At 68.8% G+C, this 16,337-nt stretch overlaps 1 protein-coding gene across 1 annotated transcript in view; it reads left to right on the top strand.

The window, feature by feature from the left end:
* Positions 1-16,337, top strand: part of LOC140597357 (uncharacterized) — a 34,320-nt gene that overhangs the window by 10,079 nt on the left and 7,904 nt on the right. The window contains exons 8-14 of the mRNA XM_072745600.1: positions 6,742-6,790; positions 7,564-7,684; positions 8,353-8,447; positions 8,668-8,733; positions 9,292-9,391; positions 9,662-9,814; positions 10,114-10,249. Coding sequence (XP_072601701.1) covers positions 6,742-6,790; positions 7,564-7,684; positions 8,353-8,447; positions 8,668-8,733; positions 9,292-9,391; positions 9,662-9,814; positions 10,114-10,249 — 720 coding nt within the window. The remainder of the gene's footprint in view (positions 1-6,741; positions 6,791-7,563; positions 7,685-8,352; positions 8,448-8,667; positions 8,734-9,291; positions 9,392-9,661; positions 9,815-10,113; positions 10,250-16,337) is intronic.

Below are 16,337 nucleotides of genomic sequence, written 5' to 3'. Positions count from 1 at the left end.
GCTGATTGGACCCCGCCTGCCCACAGTGATGATGCGGGACCCCGCTCTGGGCGGAACTGTGGTGCCCCCGGGTTCCACCGCTGCCTGGTGCCCACTCTGCGTCCGCAGACCTTCGGAGGCACCGGTGCTCCGGATCTGGCTCGCAGCGACCCGACTCTCCTGCTCTCCCCAGTAGCCCAGGACTCGTCTCTCCTCAGTACCCCCACCCTCCCACTCTCCCCAGTACCCCGCTACTCCCACTCTCCCCAGTACCCCCACCCTCCCACTCTCCCCAGTACCCCCACCCTCCCACTCTCCCCAGTACCCCCACCCTCCCACTCTCCCCAGTACCCCCACCCTCCCACACTCCCCAGTACCCCAGTGCATAAAGAGGAGGCGCCCACACAGCGACAGGTCACAGGTGAGTGGCAGCTGATCCCTGATCCCCGCGGGCCACAGTGGGGCCTGTGGATCCGGGTGGGGGCACAGGCCTCCCGCGCTGGGGTCCACAACACCCCGACCCCCATGCGATGACCGTGAGCAGCTCCCACAGCCCTTCCACAGCCCCACGGGGTGAGAGCGGCCACCCTGCTGCCCCCGTCCAGGGAAGGAGGCTGCAGTCGGAACTCAGGCAGCTCCCCCGGGACCCCCGCTCCCCTGTAAGCCCTCTGCTGTGCAGGCACCCAAGCCATGACCTTTCCAGCATGTCCTAGACGCATGGACCCCGACAGGGGTGACTGTCACCCCCCCATCCCGCCCTGTGCCCGCTGGGTCCCCCTGGCCCGTGAGCAGGCTTGCTCTTCAGGCTCCAAAGAACGTGGAGTCCCTCGTGCTCCCCCAGGGCCCCCCTCAGGCTATTCACACATCGCTGCCCTCAGGGTGGGGAGTTCGGTCGCACTCTTGCTGGCATCAGGTTTTAGTTTTGATGAAGTCCAGTCCGTCGCTTTCTCCCCTTGGTCGTGTGCTTGTGGAATCTCGGAGAAACCTTCCATTCCCGCCCCCCCGCCCCCCCAAGCCCGCAGGGACACTCGCTGGCCGGCCCACCCACCACCATCTCTGCGCCGGCCCCGGGCTGGGAGACGTCACCCCCGAGCATCAGGTGGGCAGTTCCCCGGAGCCCCTGGGTCCCCCGCCCGTGTGCTCCTGATACCGGGGTGGGAGCGCTCTGTGACCCCAGCGTGACGGCGTGCCCTGGGACAGTGGCTGGGAAGGTGGACTGTCGGTGGGCGACGGACAGACAGACAGGCAGCGAGGGCCCGTGTGTGATGCCTGTGCCCCTCGGGGCTACGGGGTTGTCTCCGGCTCCGGTCAGACAGAGGGGCGCCCGCCCACGGGGAGCACCCGGACGCATGTGTCCTCGGAAGGTTCTCACGCGCCGTCATCCTTGGATGTGTTTGGATTGCAGCACGATGCAGGAGGACCCGGAGACCCTGCTGGCCTTGCAAAGGGCCAATATCGTGGCCCAGTACCATCAGGTGAGGCCCAGAAGGGACCATAGACACTACACACCCACGACAGGGGGGACCGTACCTGCAAGAGCAGGTGAGGCTCAAGAGGGGATCAGAGCCAAGGATGAGCCAGGTCAGCCCAGGCAAGGACCACAGTCACCAGGAACAAGTGAGACCCTGGGGATGGTCCCGGTGTCAGTAGCAACTAAGGGTCCATCCTGGATCCTCGTCATTGGTAGCGGAGGAGCCCAGGCACCAGGTACAGGTGAGGCCCGGGTGGGGACCAGAGTCACCAGGTCCAGATGAAGACCACAGCTACCAGGTCCAGGTGAGCCCAGGTGGGGACCAGAGTCACCAGGTTCAGGTGAGGCCAAGGTGGGGACCACAGTCGCAGATCCACATGAGGCTCAGGTGGAGACCAGAGTCACCTGGGTGAAGCCCAGTTGGGGACTAGAGTCACCAGGCCTGGGTGAGGGCCAGGTAGGGATCAGAGTCACCAGGTCAAGTGAGGCCCAGGTGGGGACCACAGTCGCCGGGTCCGGGTGAGGCCCAGGGGGGGATCGTCACTGATAGACAGAAGCAGGTGAGGCTGCCAGGCTGCGCCCACTCTGGCGCCCGGCCAATCTCAGAGGGTCGGCGCTCCCTCAGGATCCAGGGGAGGGAGGAGCCCTTCTGCTCCCTCCTGTCTCTGTCCCCACTCCCCTGCTCTGATCGGTCCCCACCACGGAGCCCCCCTCTGTTGCAGGCGCCCCAAGCAGGGTCTCCGCAGGACCTGTCACTGTGCAAGGTCGCCGACCACCAGGGCTTTCTGCAGTGAGTCCCCTGGACACCCCTCATCCATCCCAGGGCGGGTGGCCTTTGCAGGAACACCTCTCTGGAGGCTGACCCCCCCGCCCCCAGGTCGGGACCTGGTCCCCTGGAGCCCTCTGAGGGCCATGTCTGCGCTGGGTTGCAGCTGAGACACCCCGGAGGCCGACCCGGGACGTGGGCAGGAAGGGAGCTGGGCCCGGGGGAGGCCCCTGGACACTCAGAGGAGGGGCCCCCACGCCTGCTTTGGGCAGGCCCAGGTGTCAGCCTGCTGCATCCGGGGGTGGTGGTGGGGTGGGGTGTCCAGTCCCTTCAGCAGGGGATCCCGCCCGTGAGGGGCTCTGGGGCCGGGGCGTGCTCTCCGTAGGGGGACGGCCTGGTCTGGGCCGAGTCCGCAGGGGTGCTCTCGCCCACACCCGAAGGCTTTTGCGGGGCTGCAGGTGGATGCCGGGGACCAGGCCAGCGCAGGGAGGGGGGGGGGGGCCGCAGAGGGAGGCCCCGACCAGGCAGGAGGAGGCAAGAGGAGGAGGGGGCTGCCCTGGGCGGGAAGGAGGGAGGGGACAGCCCAGTGGCCTAGGTCGCAGGGGACGAGGCTGATGGGTCAACAGCCCCACGAGAACCTGACGGACGCTGGAGACCCCAGGTGGGGCCCCCTCGGCCCTGCTCACGGCCCAGTGTCTGCTGGGATGGCTCAGGGGTGGTCGTGCTCAGGGGCTCCGACAGGACGGGAGGTGAAATGGGCCAGGGTGGCAGAGGGGACAGCAGAGAGGGGAGCCCGGGGACAGCAGGGGGACGGCCAGGGGGCAGAGGGAGGCCGGCTGGACGCTGGGCAGTCAGGCCCTGGGGAGGCGGGGGGACCTCAGCGGGACGGTCACGGGGCACCCGGGCCACGCTGACAGCTCTCGGGCTGGTCCATCGAGGAGGGGGGCAGGTCACCCCCTGGGGGCGCCGAGGGGTCCCCGCCCAGCCCACCACCGGCAAACACCCTCCTCAGACCCCCCAGACGCCGCCCCCGCCCGCCCTCAGGCCGCTGGCAGCCCCTGCCCTCCCCGGGGGAGCCCTGCCCTCCCCAGGACGCTGGGTGCAGACGGGGTGTGTGTGTGTGTGTGTGTGTGTGTGTGTGTGTGTGTGTCTGTGGGGCCGGGGCCTCAGGGCTCTGCGTCTCCTGCCTTCCAGGGACAGGGAGCTGCCCGACCCCAGCCCCCGCGAGGCCAAGGTGAGAGCCCGTCCTGGGCCCCGGGCAGGACGTGGGGGGGAGCTGGGGCCAGCTGTCTGCACCGCGTCCCCCAGGACATCCCCGGGCGTCTCCCCAGTCCCCCGTCCCAGCGCTGCACGGGCCGCCGGGAACGCACCCGAGACCCGGAGCCGCGGTCCGCGGGGGGCCCTGTGCCTTCCTGGCTCCTCCGGGTCCCGCGGGGCACTGGACGCGGCCCGAGCGCCCACCTCCCGCGGCGGGAGCCTCACCTGCGGCCCCCGCCTGTCCTCTCCCAGAAACTCCGCCAGGAGACCCGGCGCGCGGACAAATGGATAAAAATGCTCAAGCGATGGGACCACTACCTCCCCAGCGAGAAGGTGGGGCGCTGGGTGCCCCCGAGGGCTCTCCGTCCTGACGGGGCTGGGGGGCCGCCCTCAGTGTCCTCCTGCCCCGTCCTCGGGGGAGCCCCCTGCCTGGGGAGAGTCTGCTGGGAGCCCGGGCCTCCCTCCCCAGGCCCCGGGACGGCGGTGGGGGAGCGTCAGGTCGGGGCCAGGGTCCCTGCTCCTCGCGGGGGGACGGGGGGGGGGGGGGGGCGGGGGGGGGGGCCCAGATCCAGGGAGACCCAGCCTCTCTGCAGACACCCTGGAGCCGACGCCGGAACCTTCTAGATGCCTCGTGTTCCCTGGGCTCCAAGGGGCCGCCCTGGGCCCCTCTCACCAGCACTGCCTTCCTCCCCGCAGCTGCGACGCCGGGTGTACAAGGGGGTCCCGCCCCAGGTGCGGGGACAGGTGTGGCTGCGATTGCTGAACGTCGACCAGGTTAAGGCCAGCAATGCCGGGAAATACCAGGTGGGACCCGACCCGTCTACTCCCCGTGGACCCTCGGTCCCCTCCCTGCCCAGGGCTGACCCTCCGTGACCCCTCCCCACCCGGGGCTGAACTCCCGTGTCCCCTCCCCACCCGGGCTGATCCTCCACGTCCCCTCCCTGTCCAGGGCTGACCCTCAGTCCCCTCCCCGCCCACGACAGCTGGGCACAGGCCCTCACGCAGGCCCCGCGGGCACGGTGGGCACTCCCGCCGTCCCCGGCCTCCCAGGGGAAGGGTGGAGGTTCCTGCAGGACACACTCCTGTGGTGGCCCCGGGGCTCCCTGCCCAGGACGGCAGCTGCTGACAGGTCGGGGTCTGTGTCCCTGACGCCGGCTCCTCCTCCCGGGGTCTCCCCGCAGGCAATGAAGGAGGCGGCCCTGGTCTCCTCCCGGGACATCGTGCAGATCGACCTGGACGTCAACCGCACGTTCCGCAGTCACACCATGTTCTGGGACCGCTACGGGGTCGGGTGAGGCTGCTGGGCCAGCGGGGTTCGGGGGTCGGGGGCCCGGCCTGGGAGAGGCCCGGGGGCTTCTGTGCCGGGGACACGGGGTCTCCGAGGCCGGGGGGAGCGACGGCAGCAAACAACACACTGCCACGTGGTAGGGTGCTGGGGATGACCCCCGTGCCCCCAACCCCAGGGTCTCGGGGATGGGGAGGCCGCAGGACGGGGCCTCCAGGGGTCACCGTCTGAGCTGAACCCCAAGGGGGTGAGGGGCGGCCCCGTGAAGAGCAGGGGGCCGGGGTGGGGGCGTGGGGGGCACGAAGGGGACCTGGGGCCAGGGTGCATGGCCGCGGCTGGACCGGGACACGTGGACCCGACGAGGGTCGGACAGGTCAGGGTGACACCCACCCTCCGGTGCTTTATGTACTTCTGAATTCTGGGCATTTTGTTTTAGACAATTTGCACTTGGTGAGCACACACGGCATGACGCCGCCCCCCCCCCCGCCCCAGACGCCGCCCCGGTCCAGGCAGGCCCTGCGCGGAGCACACGGGGCCCCAGGGGCAGGGGCAGGGGTCACAGCAAACCCCAGACTGGGGTCGCCTTTATCTGTAGACGTCTCCGTGTGCACCTTAGAGAAGGGGGTGCCCTGTGTCCGCAGCCCCCCACCCCATCCCCTCACCCACCGCCCCCACGCCATCCCCCTGCATCACCCCCCACGCCATCCCCCACAACCCCAGACCCCCACCCCTACACTATCGGTCCCGCCCCCACCCCCACCCCACCCCACCCCCACGAGGACGCGGTGCAGCTGCCCCCTGTGGGACAGGCTCAGCCTCCCCGGCCACCTTGGGGTTCTCTGGACGGCCTGCTCCCGTCAGAAGCCCGGGTGTCCCGCAGAGTCCCCAGGGGCCGCGGGGAGGTGGGGAAGGCAGGGAGCCCCCCGACAGGGGCTTGCAGGTGGGTGGAGCATAGGGTGCAGCTACCTGTGTGTGCAGCGGGCGGGGTGTGTGGGAGCCCGGGACCCCTGGGGTGACCTGCAGGGGCGCCAGGGGCGGGGCTGGGGATACGCCAGGCATGGGTGGCTGGGCTTCCCGGGCGGGCCGCTCGGACCGTCTCCCCACGAGAACTCGGTGCTCCTCCCTGCAGGGAACCTGCTGCCCCCCGGGGCCCCCGCGGCCCTCAGAGCGCGGCCGGGTCAGGCTGACCTGTGACCCCCGGCCCGGGGGGAGCCGGCCTCCAGCAGCCCGGGCCCGGGGGCCGCGGAGCCGGGGTGCAGACTCAGGCCGCCGTGCGGGGGGCATCGGGCGGCTCCTGGCAGCGCTGAGGGGGCCGCACCCCGTACCCCCCCGTGCTCAGATAGTGACCCCAGGGGTTCGCAGCCTGTATCGGGGTCACACCTGCACGACGTTCCCTGCTCTCCTCACGGCGGCTCAGGCCTGGAGCCCCGAGATGCTCTGGGATGGGCGGGCCCGGGGTGCCCCCCACAGAGTCCAGCCCAGGGACACCTGGGAAGACCTGGGGGTGCGCTCAGGGCCACGGATGCCCCGGCTGCGTGGGCTCGGGGCAGGGGTCACGTGGGGCTGGTGGTGTTCCCGGGACACGGGGCCGGGCCAGGCCAGGGCAGCGGAGGAGAGGCGTCAGGGGCTGCGGGGACCGGGGCAGGGGGAGCGCTGGCTCCCATGGGGGCGTGCGGGGGGGGGGGGGGGGGGCCGCTCCAGGGCTGGAGGCCCGGGGCGCTGGCGGCGCTGGGGGAGCCCGGAGCTGCACACCCCACGGCGGGAGCCGCTCGGAGGCGTCGGACACCCCAGGGTGCACTGAACCCCCGGCACGCTGCACGTGTGAGGTCGCCGCCTGTCCCCGTGCGCAGACCTGACCCCGGAGATCGGCCCCCGCGGAGGGGCCCTGCGGGCCGCGGGGCCTGCGGGGCCGGTGTCGGCACCTCGGCGGCCTCGCTGGGCGGGGGCTGACTGAGCAGAGCCCCCCGCTGTCCCCCCTCCTAGGCAGCGAGCCCTGTTCTGCGTACTGGCAGCCTACTCGCTGTACGACACGGTGAGTGTCCCTGCCCCCGCCTCCTGCCCCGCGGGCGGCCTTGTTCTGAGTGGTGGTGACCAGCGGGACTCACAGTTATGGCCCCGGCTCCACGGCCCCCGAGATGCCGGGGAGGGTCTCTCTCCTCCGGGACGGGCAGGGGGCGGGGTGCAGACCTCCCAGGGGAGGCAGGGCCTGCGTGCCCGAGGGCCGGGGCTGCCCGGGGCCCCCGCGTGCACCGCGGCCGTCCTAGAGCTCGGGTCTGGACCCTGACAGACGGCACTACCGACGAGAGCCCGGGCGGGGAAGGCTCCCACTCCCCCGAAGGGAACGAGGCCGAGGCGCCCAGGAGGCCGCCCCCTTCCACGGCGCATTCCAGAAGGGTCCCCGAGGACCCCAGCTCACACGCTCCCCGGCCCCGCGGGGTGTCCTGGCCCAGCTCCCCTCGTGGGACCTGCCAGGGGCCACAGTCAGGCCCCCCCACCCCCCCGCCGACCTGCCCTCTGGGGGGTCTCCAGACCTGGCGGGTCCCCTACAGCCTGGCACAGCTCACGGAGGCCCCTCCTGCTGGCCTGAGGACGGGGGTCCTGGCACGGCGGCCGCAGGGCTCGGTAGCGGGACCCGGGGTGCTCGCGTCCCAGCTGGTCCGGGTGGCCCTCACCTGCTCCCCCGCCCTCTGGGAGCCCCCTCCGGGAGCCCGGGCTGGGAGGGAGCCGGGGGAGCCTGACGCCCGCGGGGAGGGCTCAGAGGGGGCCTCGGGGCGCACGCCCTCCGTGGGGCTCTGGCTCTTGCAGGAGGTGGGCTACTGCCAGGGCATGAGCGAGATCGCGGCCGTCCTCCTCATGTTCCTGCCCGAGGAGGACGCCTTCTGGGCGCTGGCCCAGCTGATGGTGGGCGACCGGCACTCCATGCACGGTAGGGGCCCGCCGGGGAGCTCAGGAGGGCCTCCCTGCAGGCTGCTGCACCGGGGGGCAGGCGGGGACCCCCCAGCTCGCCCCCCCACGGGCAAGGGCCCCGCCTCCCCGGTGGCCTCGGGGTCCCGGAGCCACGGCCACCCGCCCCACCGTCTGCAGGCCAGGCACGCACTCCCGTTGCTCCCCCAGCCTCCCGCCGGGCCGCCGGCTTGTCCCCCAGGCCCCCCTGCCAGCCCACGGCCACACGGGGCCCAGGGGGCAGCGTCTCCCCCTCCCGGGGGCCCCCAGCCTCACTCCCAAGCCCCACAGCAGAGGGCCGTGCACGCCCATCACCCTCCCCTTGGCCTGCACCCGCTGCCCCTCGGGGCTGGGGACCCGCCTGTCCCCGCGGCGGCCCCCGCAGGAGAGAGGGTGCTGGGTCAGCCGGGCCCGGTCCTCAGCCCCCAGCCCACGCCCCGCGGGGTCTCTGTGAGGACGAGGGTCCCCGGGCCCCGCGCCCCCGGCCTGGGAGGCAGGCCCTGCCCTCTGGGAAGAGCGGATCCAGCCAGGGCTCCGAGGGCGGTGGGCACACGGGGGTCAGGGCGTGGCGGGGAGGCCCCTGCCCCGACACCCCCCACCCCGCCTGGTGCAGGAGGAGGCCCTGACCGTGGGGGCCTGGGGCCTTCTCAGGCTTCTTCGTCCCGGGCTTCCCGAAGCTCCTCAGGTTCCAGAGACATCACGAGCGGGTCCTCCAAAGAGCTCTCCCGGACCTGAGGAAGCACATGGCGAGTGGGGGCGAGTGGGAGCTCCTGAGGCTCCGTCCCCGGAGCCCGGGGCAGGGGGTGGGGGGCATGGCCCTCCCTCCGAGCTGCCCAGAGTTGGGGTCACGTTCCTCCCCCTGGGGCCCGGGGGCGCCCTCGGGGCTGGGCTGGGCCGCGGGGAGCGCGTCCACCCGGCTCCAGGGGCCGCGGCGTGGGGCCTGAGCACCCCCTGCCCTCCCGCCAGGACGAGGAGCAGATGTCCACCGGCATCTACAGCCCCAAATGGTTTCTCCAGTGCTTCCTCGGCCGGGTGAGGCCCGCCCCCGGGACCCCCGCTCCCGGACCTGCCCCCTGCCCCCGGGGAGGGCCCAGCTCAGCCCCACCCTCCAGACGAGCCAGGCCCGACCCCGGGGTCCTGAGGCTGAGGCTGAGGCTCGCAGCCCAGCCCGTCCTGGAGAAGCCCAGAGGGTCCCTGGACGAGGTCCCGGGGGGCGGCCCGTCTCTGCCTCAGCTCCCCCGGGGGAGGCCGGGTCAGCCCGGGGTGTGGACGGGCCCTCGGCCCATCGGGCGGCCAGCCTGGGGTCCTCTCGAGGCGTGGTGTCTGTCGTCAAGTGCGGGCAGAGTCTGTGCCCCCAGGGGTGCGGGAGGTGCTGGCCGGGGTCGGAACCCGGAGCGGCCGGGAGTCCCTGATCTCCCTGGGAGGAGGGCACGCACGGGGAGGCGGGGGGCGGGGGGCGGGGGGCGGGGGTGGGCGCTGCGGGGCCTTGTTGCAGGCAGCCGGGGGCCAGATGGCAGGCCTAGCCTAGCCCCAGCCGAGCCCCCCAGGGGCCCTGCTCAGGCCGCTCCTCCCACCCCGCCGTCCCCCTAGACCCCCTTCTCGCTCACCCTGAAGCTGTGGGATGCCTACGTGTTGGATGGGGAGAGGGTGCTCACGGCCATGGCCTATACCATCCTCAAGGTGCACAGGAGTAAGTGAGCCCCCGGGAGCCCAGGTGTGCCGGGGGCGGGGGGCAGGGGCGGTGACCCTGGGCTCTGAGCAGCACCCAGACCTGGGGCGGGGGGACGGCGGGGCAGGCGGGTGCAGCGGGGCTCCCCGAGTGGAGCAGCGGGCAGGGGCCACCCCGGCCAGCGCACTGCCCGCGGCGCTCCTGGGCACAGCGGGACCCCAGCCGCTGGCCTGGGGGCCCCGGGGGCCCCAGGGCGGGGCCCTCTGGGTCTGACTCTCGCCCACCGCCCAGAGCGCCTCCTGAAGCTGCCCCTGGAAGGGCTCCGGGAGTTCCTCCAGGACTCTCTGGCCCAGCCCTGGGCCCTGGAGGACGAGGCCGTGCTGAGACACCTTCGGGCCTCCATGACCCAGCTCCGCAGGATGCGGTGCGACCTGCCCCCGCCAGGTGGGCTCAGGGCCCCGGCCCCTCCCGACTCGGCCTGCTGGGGCCGCCCACAGGGGACAGAGCCCCCGGGGCCCCCGTCCTCATCTCTGGGGCTCTCCTCTTCTGCGCCAGCCTCGGGGACCCCAGGCCAGGGCTGGGCGGGCGGGTACCCACTGCAGGGCCCGGGCGGCAGTGTGGGGGGCTGAGCACAGGGTCAGGCCGGGGGGGGGGGGTCACGCGGGAGCCGTGAGGACCCCCGGGGCCCCCAGCGGGGGACACACAGCCTGCTGGAGACGCTGACCCCGTCGGCCTCTTTCCAGCGGGACCTGAGGAGTTCCCCACGAGGCCCCTGGGCCTGGAGCCAGTGTCCCCGGCGCCCGGGCCTCTCCTCCCTTCTCCGGCCTCTGAGCCACTGCCCAGGGTGGAGGAGCCGGCCTCCCCGGGCCCAGCCGCCCGGCCTGAGCCGCCCGGACCCCCTCCCGGCCAGGCCATCGTCCAACTTGCCCCCCAGCCCCGGCGGTGGAACTCCCTCCCCACCCTCCCGGGGCAACAAGGCGGTGCAGGCAGGCGGCCCCGGGACACGGCGGGCTTCAAGACAGAAAACGGGGTCTCCTTCCATTTGGCACCTGCCTGGGCCACCCCAGAGGCCCCGCGACGGACCGGGCCCTGGAGCACCCCCGGGACTCCCATCACGCGGTGCCCCCAGCCCCCTAGGGATGACGCTGTCGGGCCCAGGACACCCTTCCTGCCCCGCGGCCACTGCAGCTCGTGCCCCTCGCTGGGCAGTGACGGGCACAGCCAGGGCAGAGCCAGGGCGGCGCTGAGCCCGCTGCCCCGAGGCCCCGCACAGGCCCGGGACCCTCTGCCCCCCGCGTCCACGGGGCAGCTCGATGCTCGCGGGCCTCGGGGGCAGAGCGTGGCGGTGAGGGCGGGGGCCCGGAGGCTCCGGCCCGCCGTCACCGTGCCCTGCCTCGTCTCGCTGTGCCTCCCGGAGGGCGGCACCGCCCGCACGGGACACCAGCCCCTGACCCAGAGGGACCTGGGCTGGCCTGGCCCCGGGCTCTGTGGGGGCAGGGGCGACTCGAGCGCCTGCCCCAGGCCCAGCGCTAATGGGATCCAGGGCCCCGGGGCCCTGGCCAGGCCTGCGTTCTGGCCCCGGGCCGAGCGAGCCCTCTCACAGCAGGATGTGGCCTCCTGGGCCCTGGGCGTGCCCCACAGACCCAGGTCGCTGACCTAGGGCAGCCCTGGGGATCCCGGGACACCCCAGGGCAGGGCAGCGGGGGCAGGCCCGTGGGCCCCACCCACACCCCCACCCCCACCCCCACCCCCACCCCCACCCACACCCACACGAGGAGGCAGGCTCCTCCACGCGCTGGGGCTCCAGCAGTCAGTCACCCGGCCCCAGGGGGCCCGAGGCCGGGGTCCAGCTGCCCTGCGGGGACCCAGCGCAGGAGCCCATGGGCCGTAGGTCCACGTCAGCCCTGCCGCCCCCAGAACCGCCTCTCACCGCCCCGACCTCAGGACACGCGCCCCCACCCGGAGTCGAGTCCGCACAGGCTCCCAGGCGGGGGACGACTCCAGCACCCGCACCCCTGTGGGATTCCCGCTTTCCTCTAAGGACAGGAAGGTCTCCCAGGGGAAGGCGCGCACCCTCGGCTCTGAGCCCCTGTTTGCTGTTGCAAGTTCAATAAAGTGTTGTTGTGTGAGAGGGCACGGCCGGCTCGTTTCTGCGTCTCCCGGAGCTCTGTGCACGGGGTGCGGAGACACCCCCAGAGAGGAGGAGGGGGCGCCGCCCAGGCCCCGACCAGCCCCTGCGGGGGCGCCGCCAGGCACACACGGCTGACGTCCCCACGTGCCTTCCCGGGGCGGCCAGACGCCAGGGTCAGGACCCCGCAGACTCTACTGCGACTCAGCCTGCGCCCGCGGCCAGGACGGGCCTGGGACAGAGTGACAGCCGGGGAGCCTCAGGTCACCAGGGTCTGTGCTAAGCGCCCTGGGAGGTCTGTGCCCCCTCTGTCCAGGGGGTCTGGGCTGCCCGGGCTCCGGGGCGCTTCCTCCCCTCCCCGCCCCGGGCCTGTGCGCCTGGGGCACAGAGGGCCCGCGGGGCGGTCAGCGTGGCCCCGGAGCGGACGTCAGGACAGCAGGCCCTTGCAGCTCTCACACCTGGGCCACCCTCACCGGGCGGGCTCAGCGTGCACACCCGGTGCTGCTGGATCCCTCGCACCAGAGTGTGGAGGGCACCCTGCACGCCCTGGAGAGTAGGGGCTGGGTGAGCGCGGGGCTCGGCCTGGGGGCAGGCAGCGCAGGGGACCGAGGGACCCCGGCCCCGTCCCCACCCCGACTCCCACACACACACACACACACAGGCAGCCCCAGGGCTCCCCCCACGGGCAGCCGGCCCCTCAGGAGCTCCCCCCAGGGCGGCCCCGAGGTCTGGCTCCCCGCTGGAGAGGCATCGGGGAGAAGAGAAGCGGCCGGCGCTCGGCGGGGACCCGCTGCCACCCACGGGAATGTGGCCGAGCCGGACCTTCCAGCTCAGCTGACCCCCCGGCGGGACGGGACGGCACGGGACGGCACGGGACGGCACGAGGGGGCCCGGGTCGGCCGGGAGAACCCAGCTAGCCGCCCAGCGCCAGCACCGGAAATGATGGTGTTTCAACCGTTTCGGCGTCAGGACGACGCGGCCCGAGGATCAGATCGCGGCACGGCGACAGACAGGCACACACCCCAAACCCAACAAACGTCGGAATCCCCCGACTGTTGTCAGACAGCAGCCGGACGGTTACAGACGGGACGCTGGGGTCCCCGGTAGGACACACGGAGGACGCTCCAGACCACGGCTGCAGAGGCGCTGGAGGCCCGGGGATGCGCCTGCGGGTGCCCACGGGGAGCGCGGGGCGGCGGGAAGCACCCTACAGAGGGGGGCCCCTCCTGGGAAAGGACGCCGGGTCCCCGCGAAGGCTCCCGATGCTGACAGCTGTCCCCCTCTCCTTCAGCTTCTGGTTCCCCCCCCCCCCCGCCCCATTTTGCTCTTCCTGATTCTCCGTCGGCCTCCGCCCTGCATCCGAGCCACTGACCACACGGGCTTCTTTAGGACGTCGGGTCCCAAAAGGAGGCCGAGCTCTGGCTCCCGGGATCGGGAAGGACCATCGCCGAGGTTTATGCTGATCCCCCCGAGCTCGTGCCTTCCCGGCTCTTCTGTCCTGCAGAACGAGGGGAGGCACGGGCCTTACGGGGAAGGAGGCCCACTCCCACTCGGGCGGGACCGTCCCTCGTGGGGGACCCCGTCATCTGGGCCCGGGAGAGCGAGCTGGGCCATCAAGAACAGGTCGCAGGCTAGACATGGTCCGCTCTGAGGTTTGTCCTGAAGCGAGCACTCCCCTTCCACGTCACGCTGTCTTAGTTCATCCATTTATTATTTGTTAAAGGTTTTACGTTTATGTCCTCTCTACACCCAACACGGAGTTCCAGCTCACAGTCCTGACATCAAGGTCCCCCGACCAGGCCGGCCAGGCACCCCAGGGCCATGTTTCTCATCTCTTTGCTGGCTCGCCTATCTCTGCACCCAGCTGGGACATCGAGTCCACGACGGGGGAGCTTTAGCTACCTCCGAACCCGCAAGAACCCGGAACGTTCTCGCTGTGTCCCCATCCTAGAACGACCTTCGCCGTCGAACAGCAACTCAAATAAATCGGCAGCCAGCCCAATGACTCCTGGTCAAGGAAACGGCCAACTTGTCACGTGTGTGGGCCCCGCTCCCTGGGCTCCCGGGGCTCCCGGGGAGGCTCCGCTTTCTTTAACATCGACCAAGGTCCCAATGACTCCACCGCACCTCGACGCCGGGGCTCAGTTTCTGCCCTGACACGACACAGGCAGCACGTCGGCTTCAGTTACTCCCTGTCAATCAATCAAAGGGAGCCTGGCCGCTCTCGGGGTGGTTGGGGTGGTTGGTAAGAACACGCGACTCTTGTTCTTGGGGCGGGGAGTTCAAGCCCCATGTGGGTGTAGAGATGACAGAAAAATAAAATCTTAAAAAGAAAATCAGTCAGTCGGTCTGGGGGAGACACAGCCCCGGATCCCACAGGGGCAGGGAGCCAGCTGACGGGTCTACGCACACTATTAGAAGCAGCAGAGCACAAAGTCAGAACTTCCAGAAGTCTGCTAGAGGGGGGGACACGCCGGCCTCGACGGTGCTCGGGAGGCGAAGTGGGGGGCGGCCCCTGGAGCGACAGGGTGGGCTCAGGGTCCCCGGGGTCCCAAGGACGGTGGCGCCAACGGTTCCCAGGCCCAGGAGCGGGGACCCCGGCCGAGGGCCGCGGGACTAGGGCCAGCTGTCTGCCCTGTGTGGCCACAAACTGCAAACCCCTGTGCGGTCACGGGGCCGCGTCCCTGGGCCGGGCCAGCAAAGGCCAGAAGTGGGAGGAGACCCTCCCGGGCGGGAGGACCACGGGTCTCCCCCAGGGCAGCCCCTAAAACTTGGAGGTTTGAAACTCAGTCACTTGTCCGAGATAAAAAGAAAAAAAACAAAACAAAACAAAACTCGGACACAGGCAGGGTGAACGCAGGGTTCTGACAGACAGAAACGGTGGAGACAAGAGGGCTTGATGGCACATCAGAAACTATATGCCAATAGGACGACCTACAAGAAATGGACACCATGACACTATATATAGAAAACTACAAAAATGAACAAACAAAAAAATGTTAGAACCGGTAAATGAATTCAGTAAAGTCACAGGATACATAATTAATGCACAGAATTCTGTTGCATTCCTATACCTCAGTAAGAAGGTAAGAAAAAGAGAAACTAAGATATTAATAAAAATAAATTTAAAATGAAACAAAAAATAATATTATACTTAAGAAAAAACCTAAGGAAACAGCTATAAAAACTTACTCTGAAGACGATGATGGAAAGAAATCGATGACACAAAGAAACGGAAAGAGACACTCCACACTCGTGGACTGAAAGGGTACGAAGTGTCTTCACAACCGAGAGCAGCCCAGACATTCCTATAAACCCTATCAAAATGCCCCCAGCATTTCTCACAGAGCTAAGATAAATGATCTTCAACTTTGCATGGAACCTCAAAAGACCCCAGACAGGCGAAGCAGCCTTGCAAAAGAAAAGCAAAGTAGGAAGCTTCACATCGCTAGATTTCCAGTTATGTCACAAAACTGTTGTGATGAAGACAGTACGGTCCTGGCACGACAACGGACACACAGACCAAGAGCACAGAGCAGACCTCCCAGAAATGAACCCACAACTATGTCGTCGTTTAATCCTTGATAAAGCTGGAAAGAATATCCAGTGGGGAGAAAAATCTACAAATGGTGTTGGAAAAACTGGATAGACACAAGCCAAAGAATGAAATTTCTAGTTTTTGATTTTACTTTTGTGTGTGGCTAAATTCCTAGAAAATACATAACCTACCAAAACTGACACATAGAGAAATAGAAAATTTGAATAGACCAATTCTCAGCGAAGCTGTTGAGTAATAGAAAAAAAATTCCCAAAACGCAGAAGTCCACGACCAGATGGCTTCATGAGTGAATTCTATGAAACATTTAAAGAAGTATTAAAGCCTAGAAAGAGTATTATGCTAAGCACAATATGCCAACCCTAACCCTAACCCTGACCCTGACCCTGACCCTGACCCTGACCCTGACCCGGAAGCCTCCCCGCGGGTCCTGAGGAGGCCGGGCCCCTGTGGGCGTGGACGCGACCCCCACACGGCTGTTTCCCGTCTGTTGACTACGTGGGACTCCCAGCGCTGAGAGGGCACCTCCGTGGCTTGTTCCTGCTCTCGGGGGAGACGATTTCAGGTCGTCACCCTCGGGGATGACGTCAGCTGCGGGCCTTCCTACGCGGCCTCTCCTCTGTTGACAGACCTTTCCTAAAACCCCCTGTGCTTTTCATGCTTTGTTCTGTCAAATGCGTTTTCTGCGACTCTTGAGGGGATCGTCTCCTTTCTCTTTGTTTTTGTTGTTTTTTTAAAGATTTTATTTATATATCCTTGAGAGACACCGAGAGACGAGAGAGAGAGAGAGAGAGAGAGAGAGAGAGAGAGAGAGAGGCAGAGACACGGGCAGAGGGAGAAGAAGGCTCCGTGCAGGGAGCCCGATGTGGGACTCGATCCCGGGACTCCAGGATCACGCCCTGGGCCGAAGGGAAGGCAGGCGCTGAAGCGCTGAGCCCCGCCGCCCCCCTCCGCCCCGGGCCGCCCCATGTCCTTTCTCTGGTTAACGGGATGGATCGTGCTGAGTGATCGGAGGGGCCGCGGGGGGCAGGTGGGCAACGTGGATGAACAAATAGGGAAAGCTACAAGCGTGTGGTTCTAAATAAAGGAATCCCGGAAATTTAGAAAGTACGGCCTGGCAATAGAGTCAGGACCGTGGGGACAACTCGGTACGGGGACAGACGGTGACGCCGCTTCTCGCGGGGAGAGCTGAGCGAGGCACAGAATTGTCAAGTCGCCAGCTGTAGCCCTGAAACTACTGTCCCCTTGGGTGTCGACGGCACTTCAATAGATACCAAGGAAAA

This window comes from Vulpes vulpes, unplaced genomic scaffold, assembly GCF_048418805.1.
Source record: "Vulpes vulpes isolate BD-2025 unplaced genomic scaffold, VulVul3 u000000710, whole genome shotgun sequence".
In the NCBI taxonomy this organism is placed as follows: domain Eukaryota; kingdom Metazoa; phylum Chordata; class Mammalia; order Carnivora; family Canidae; genus Vulpes; species Vulpes vulpes.
Note: the sequence above shows the minus strand (reverse complement) of the source record. Positions and strands in the feature narration are given on the sequence as shown.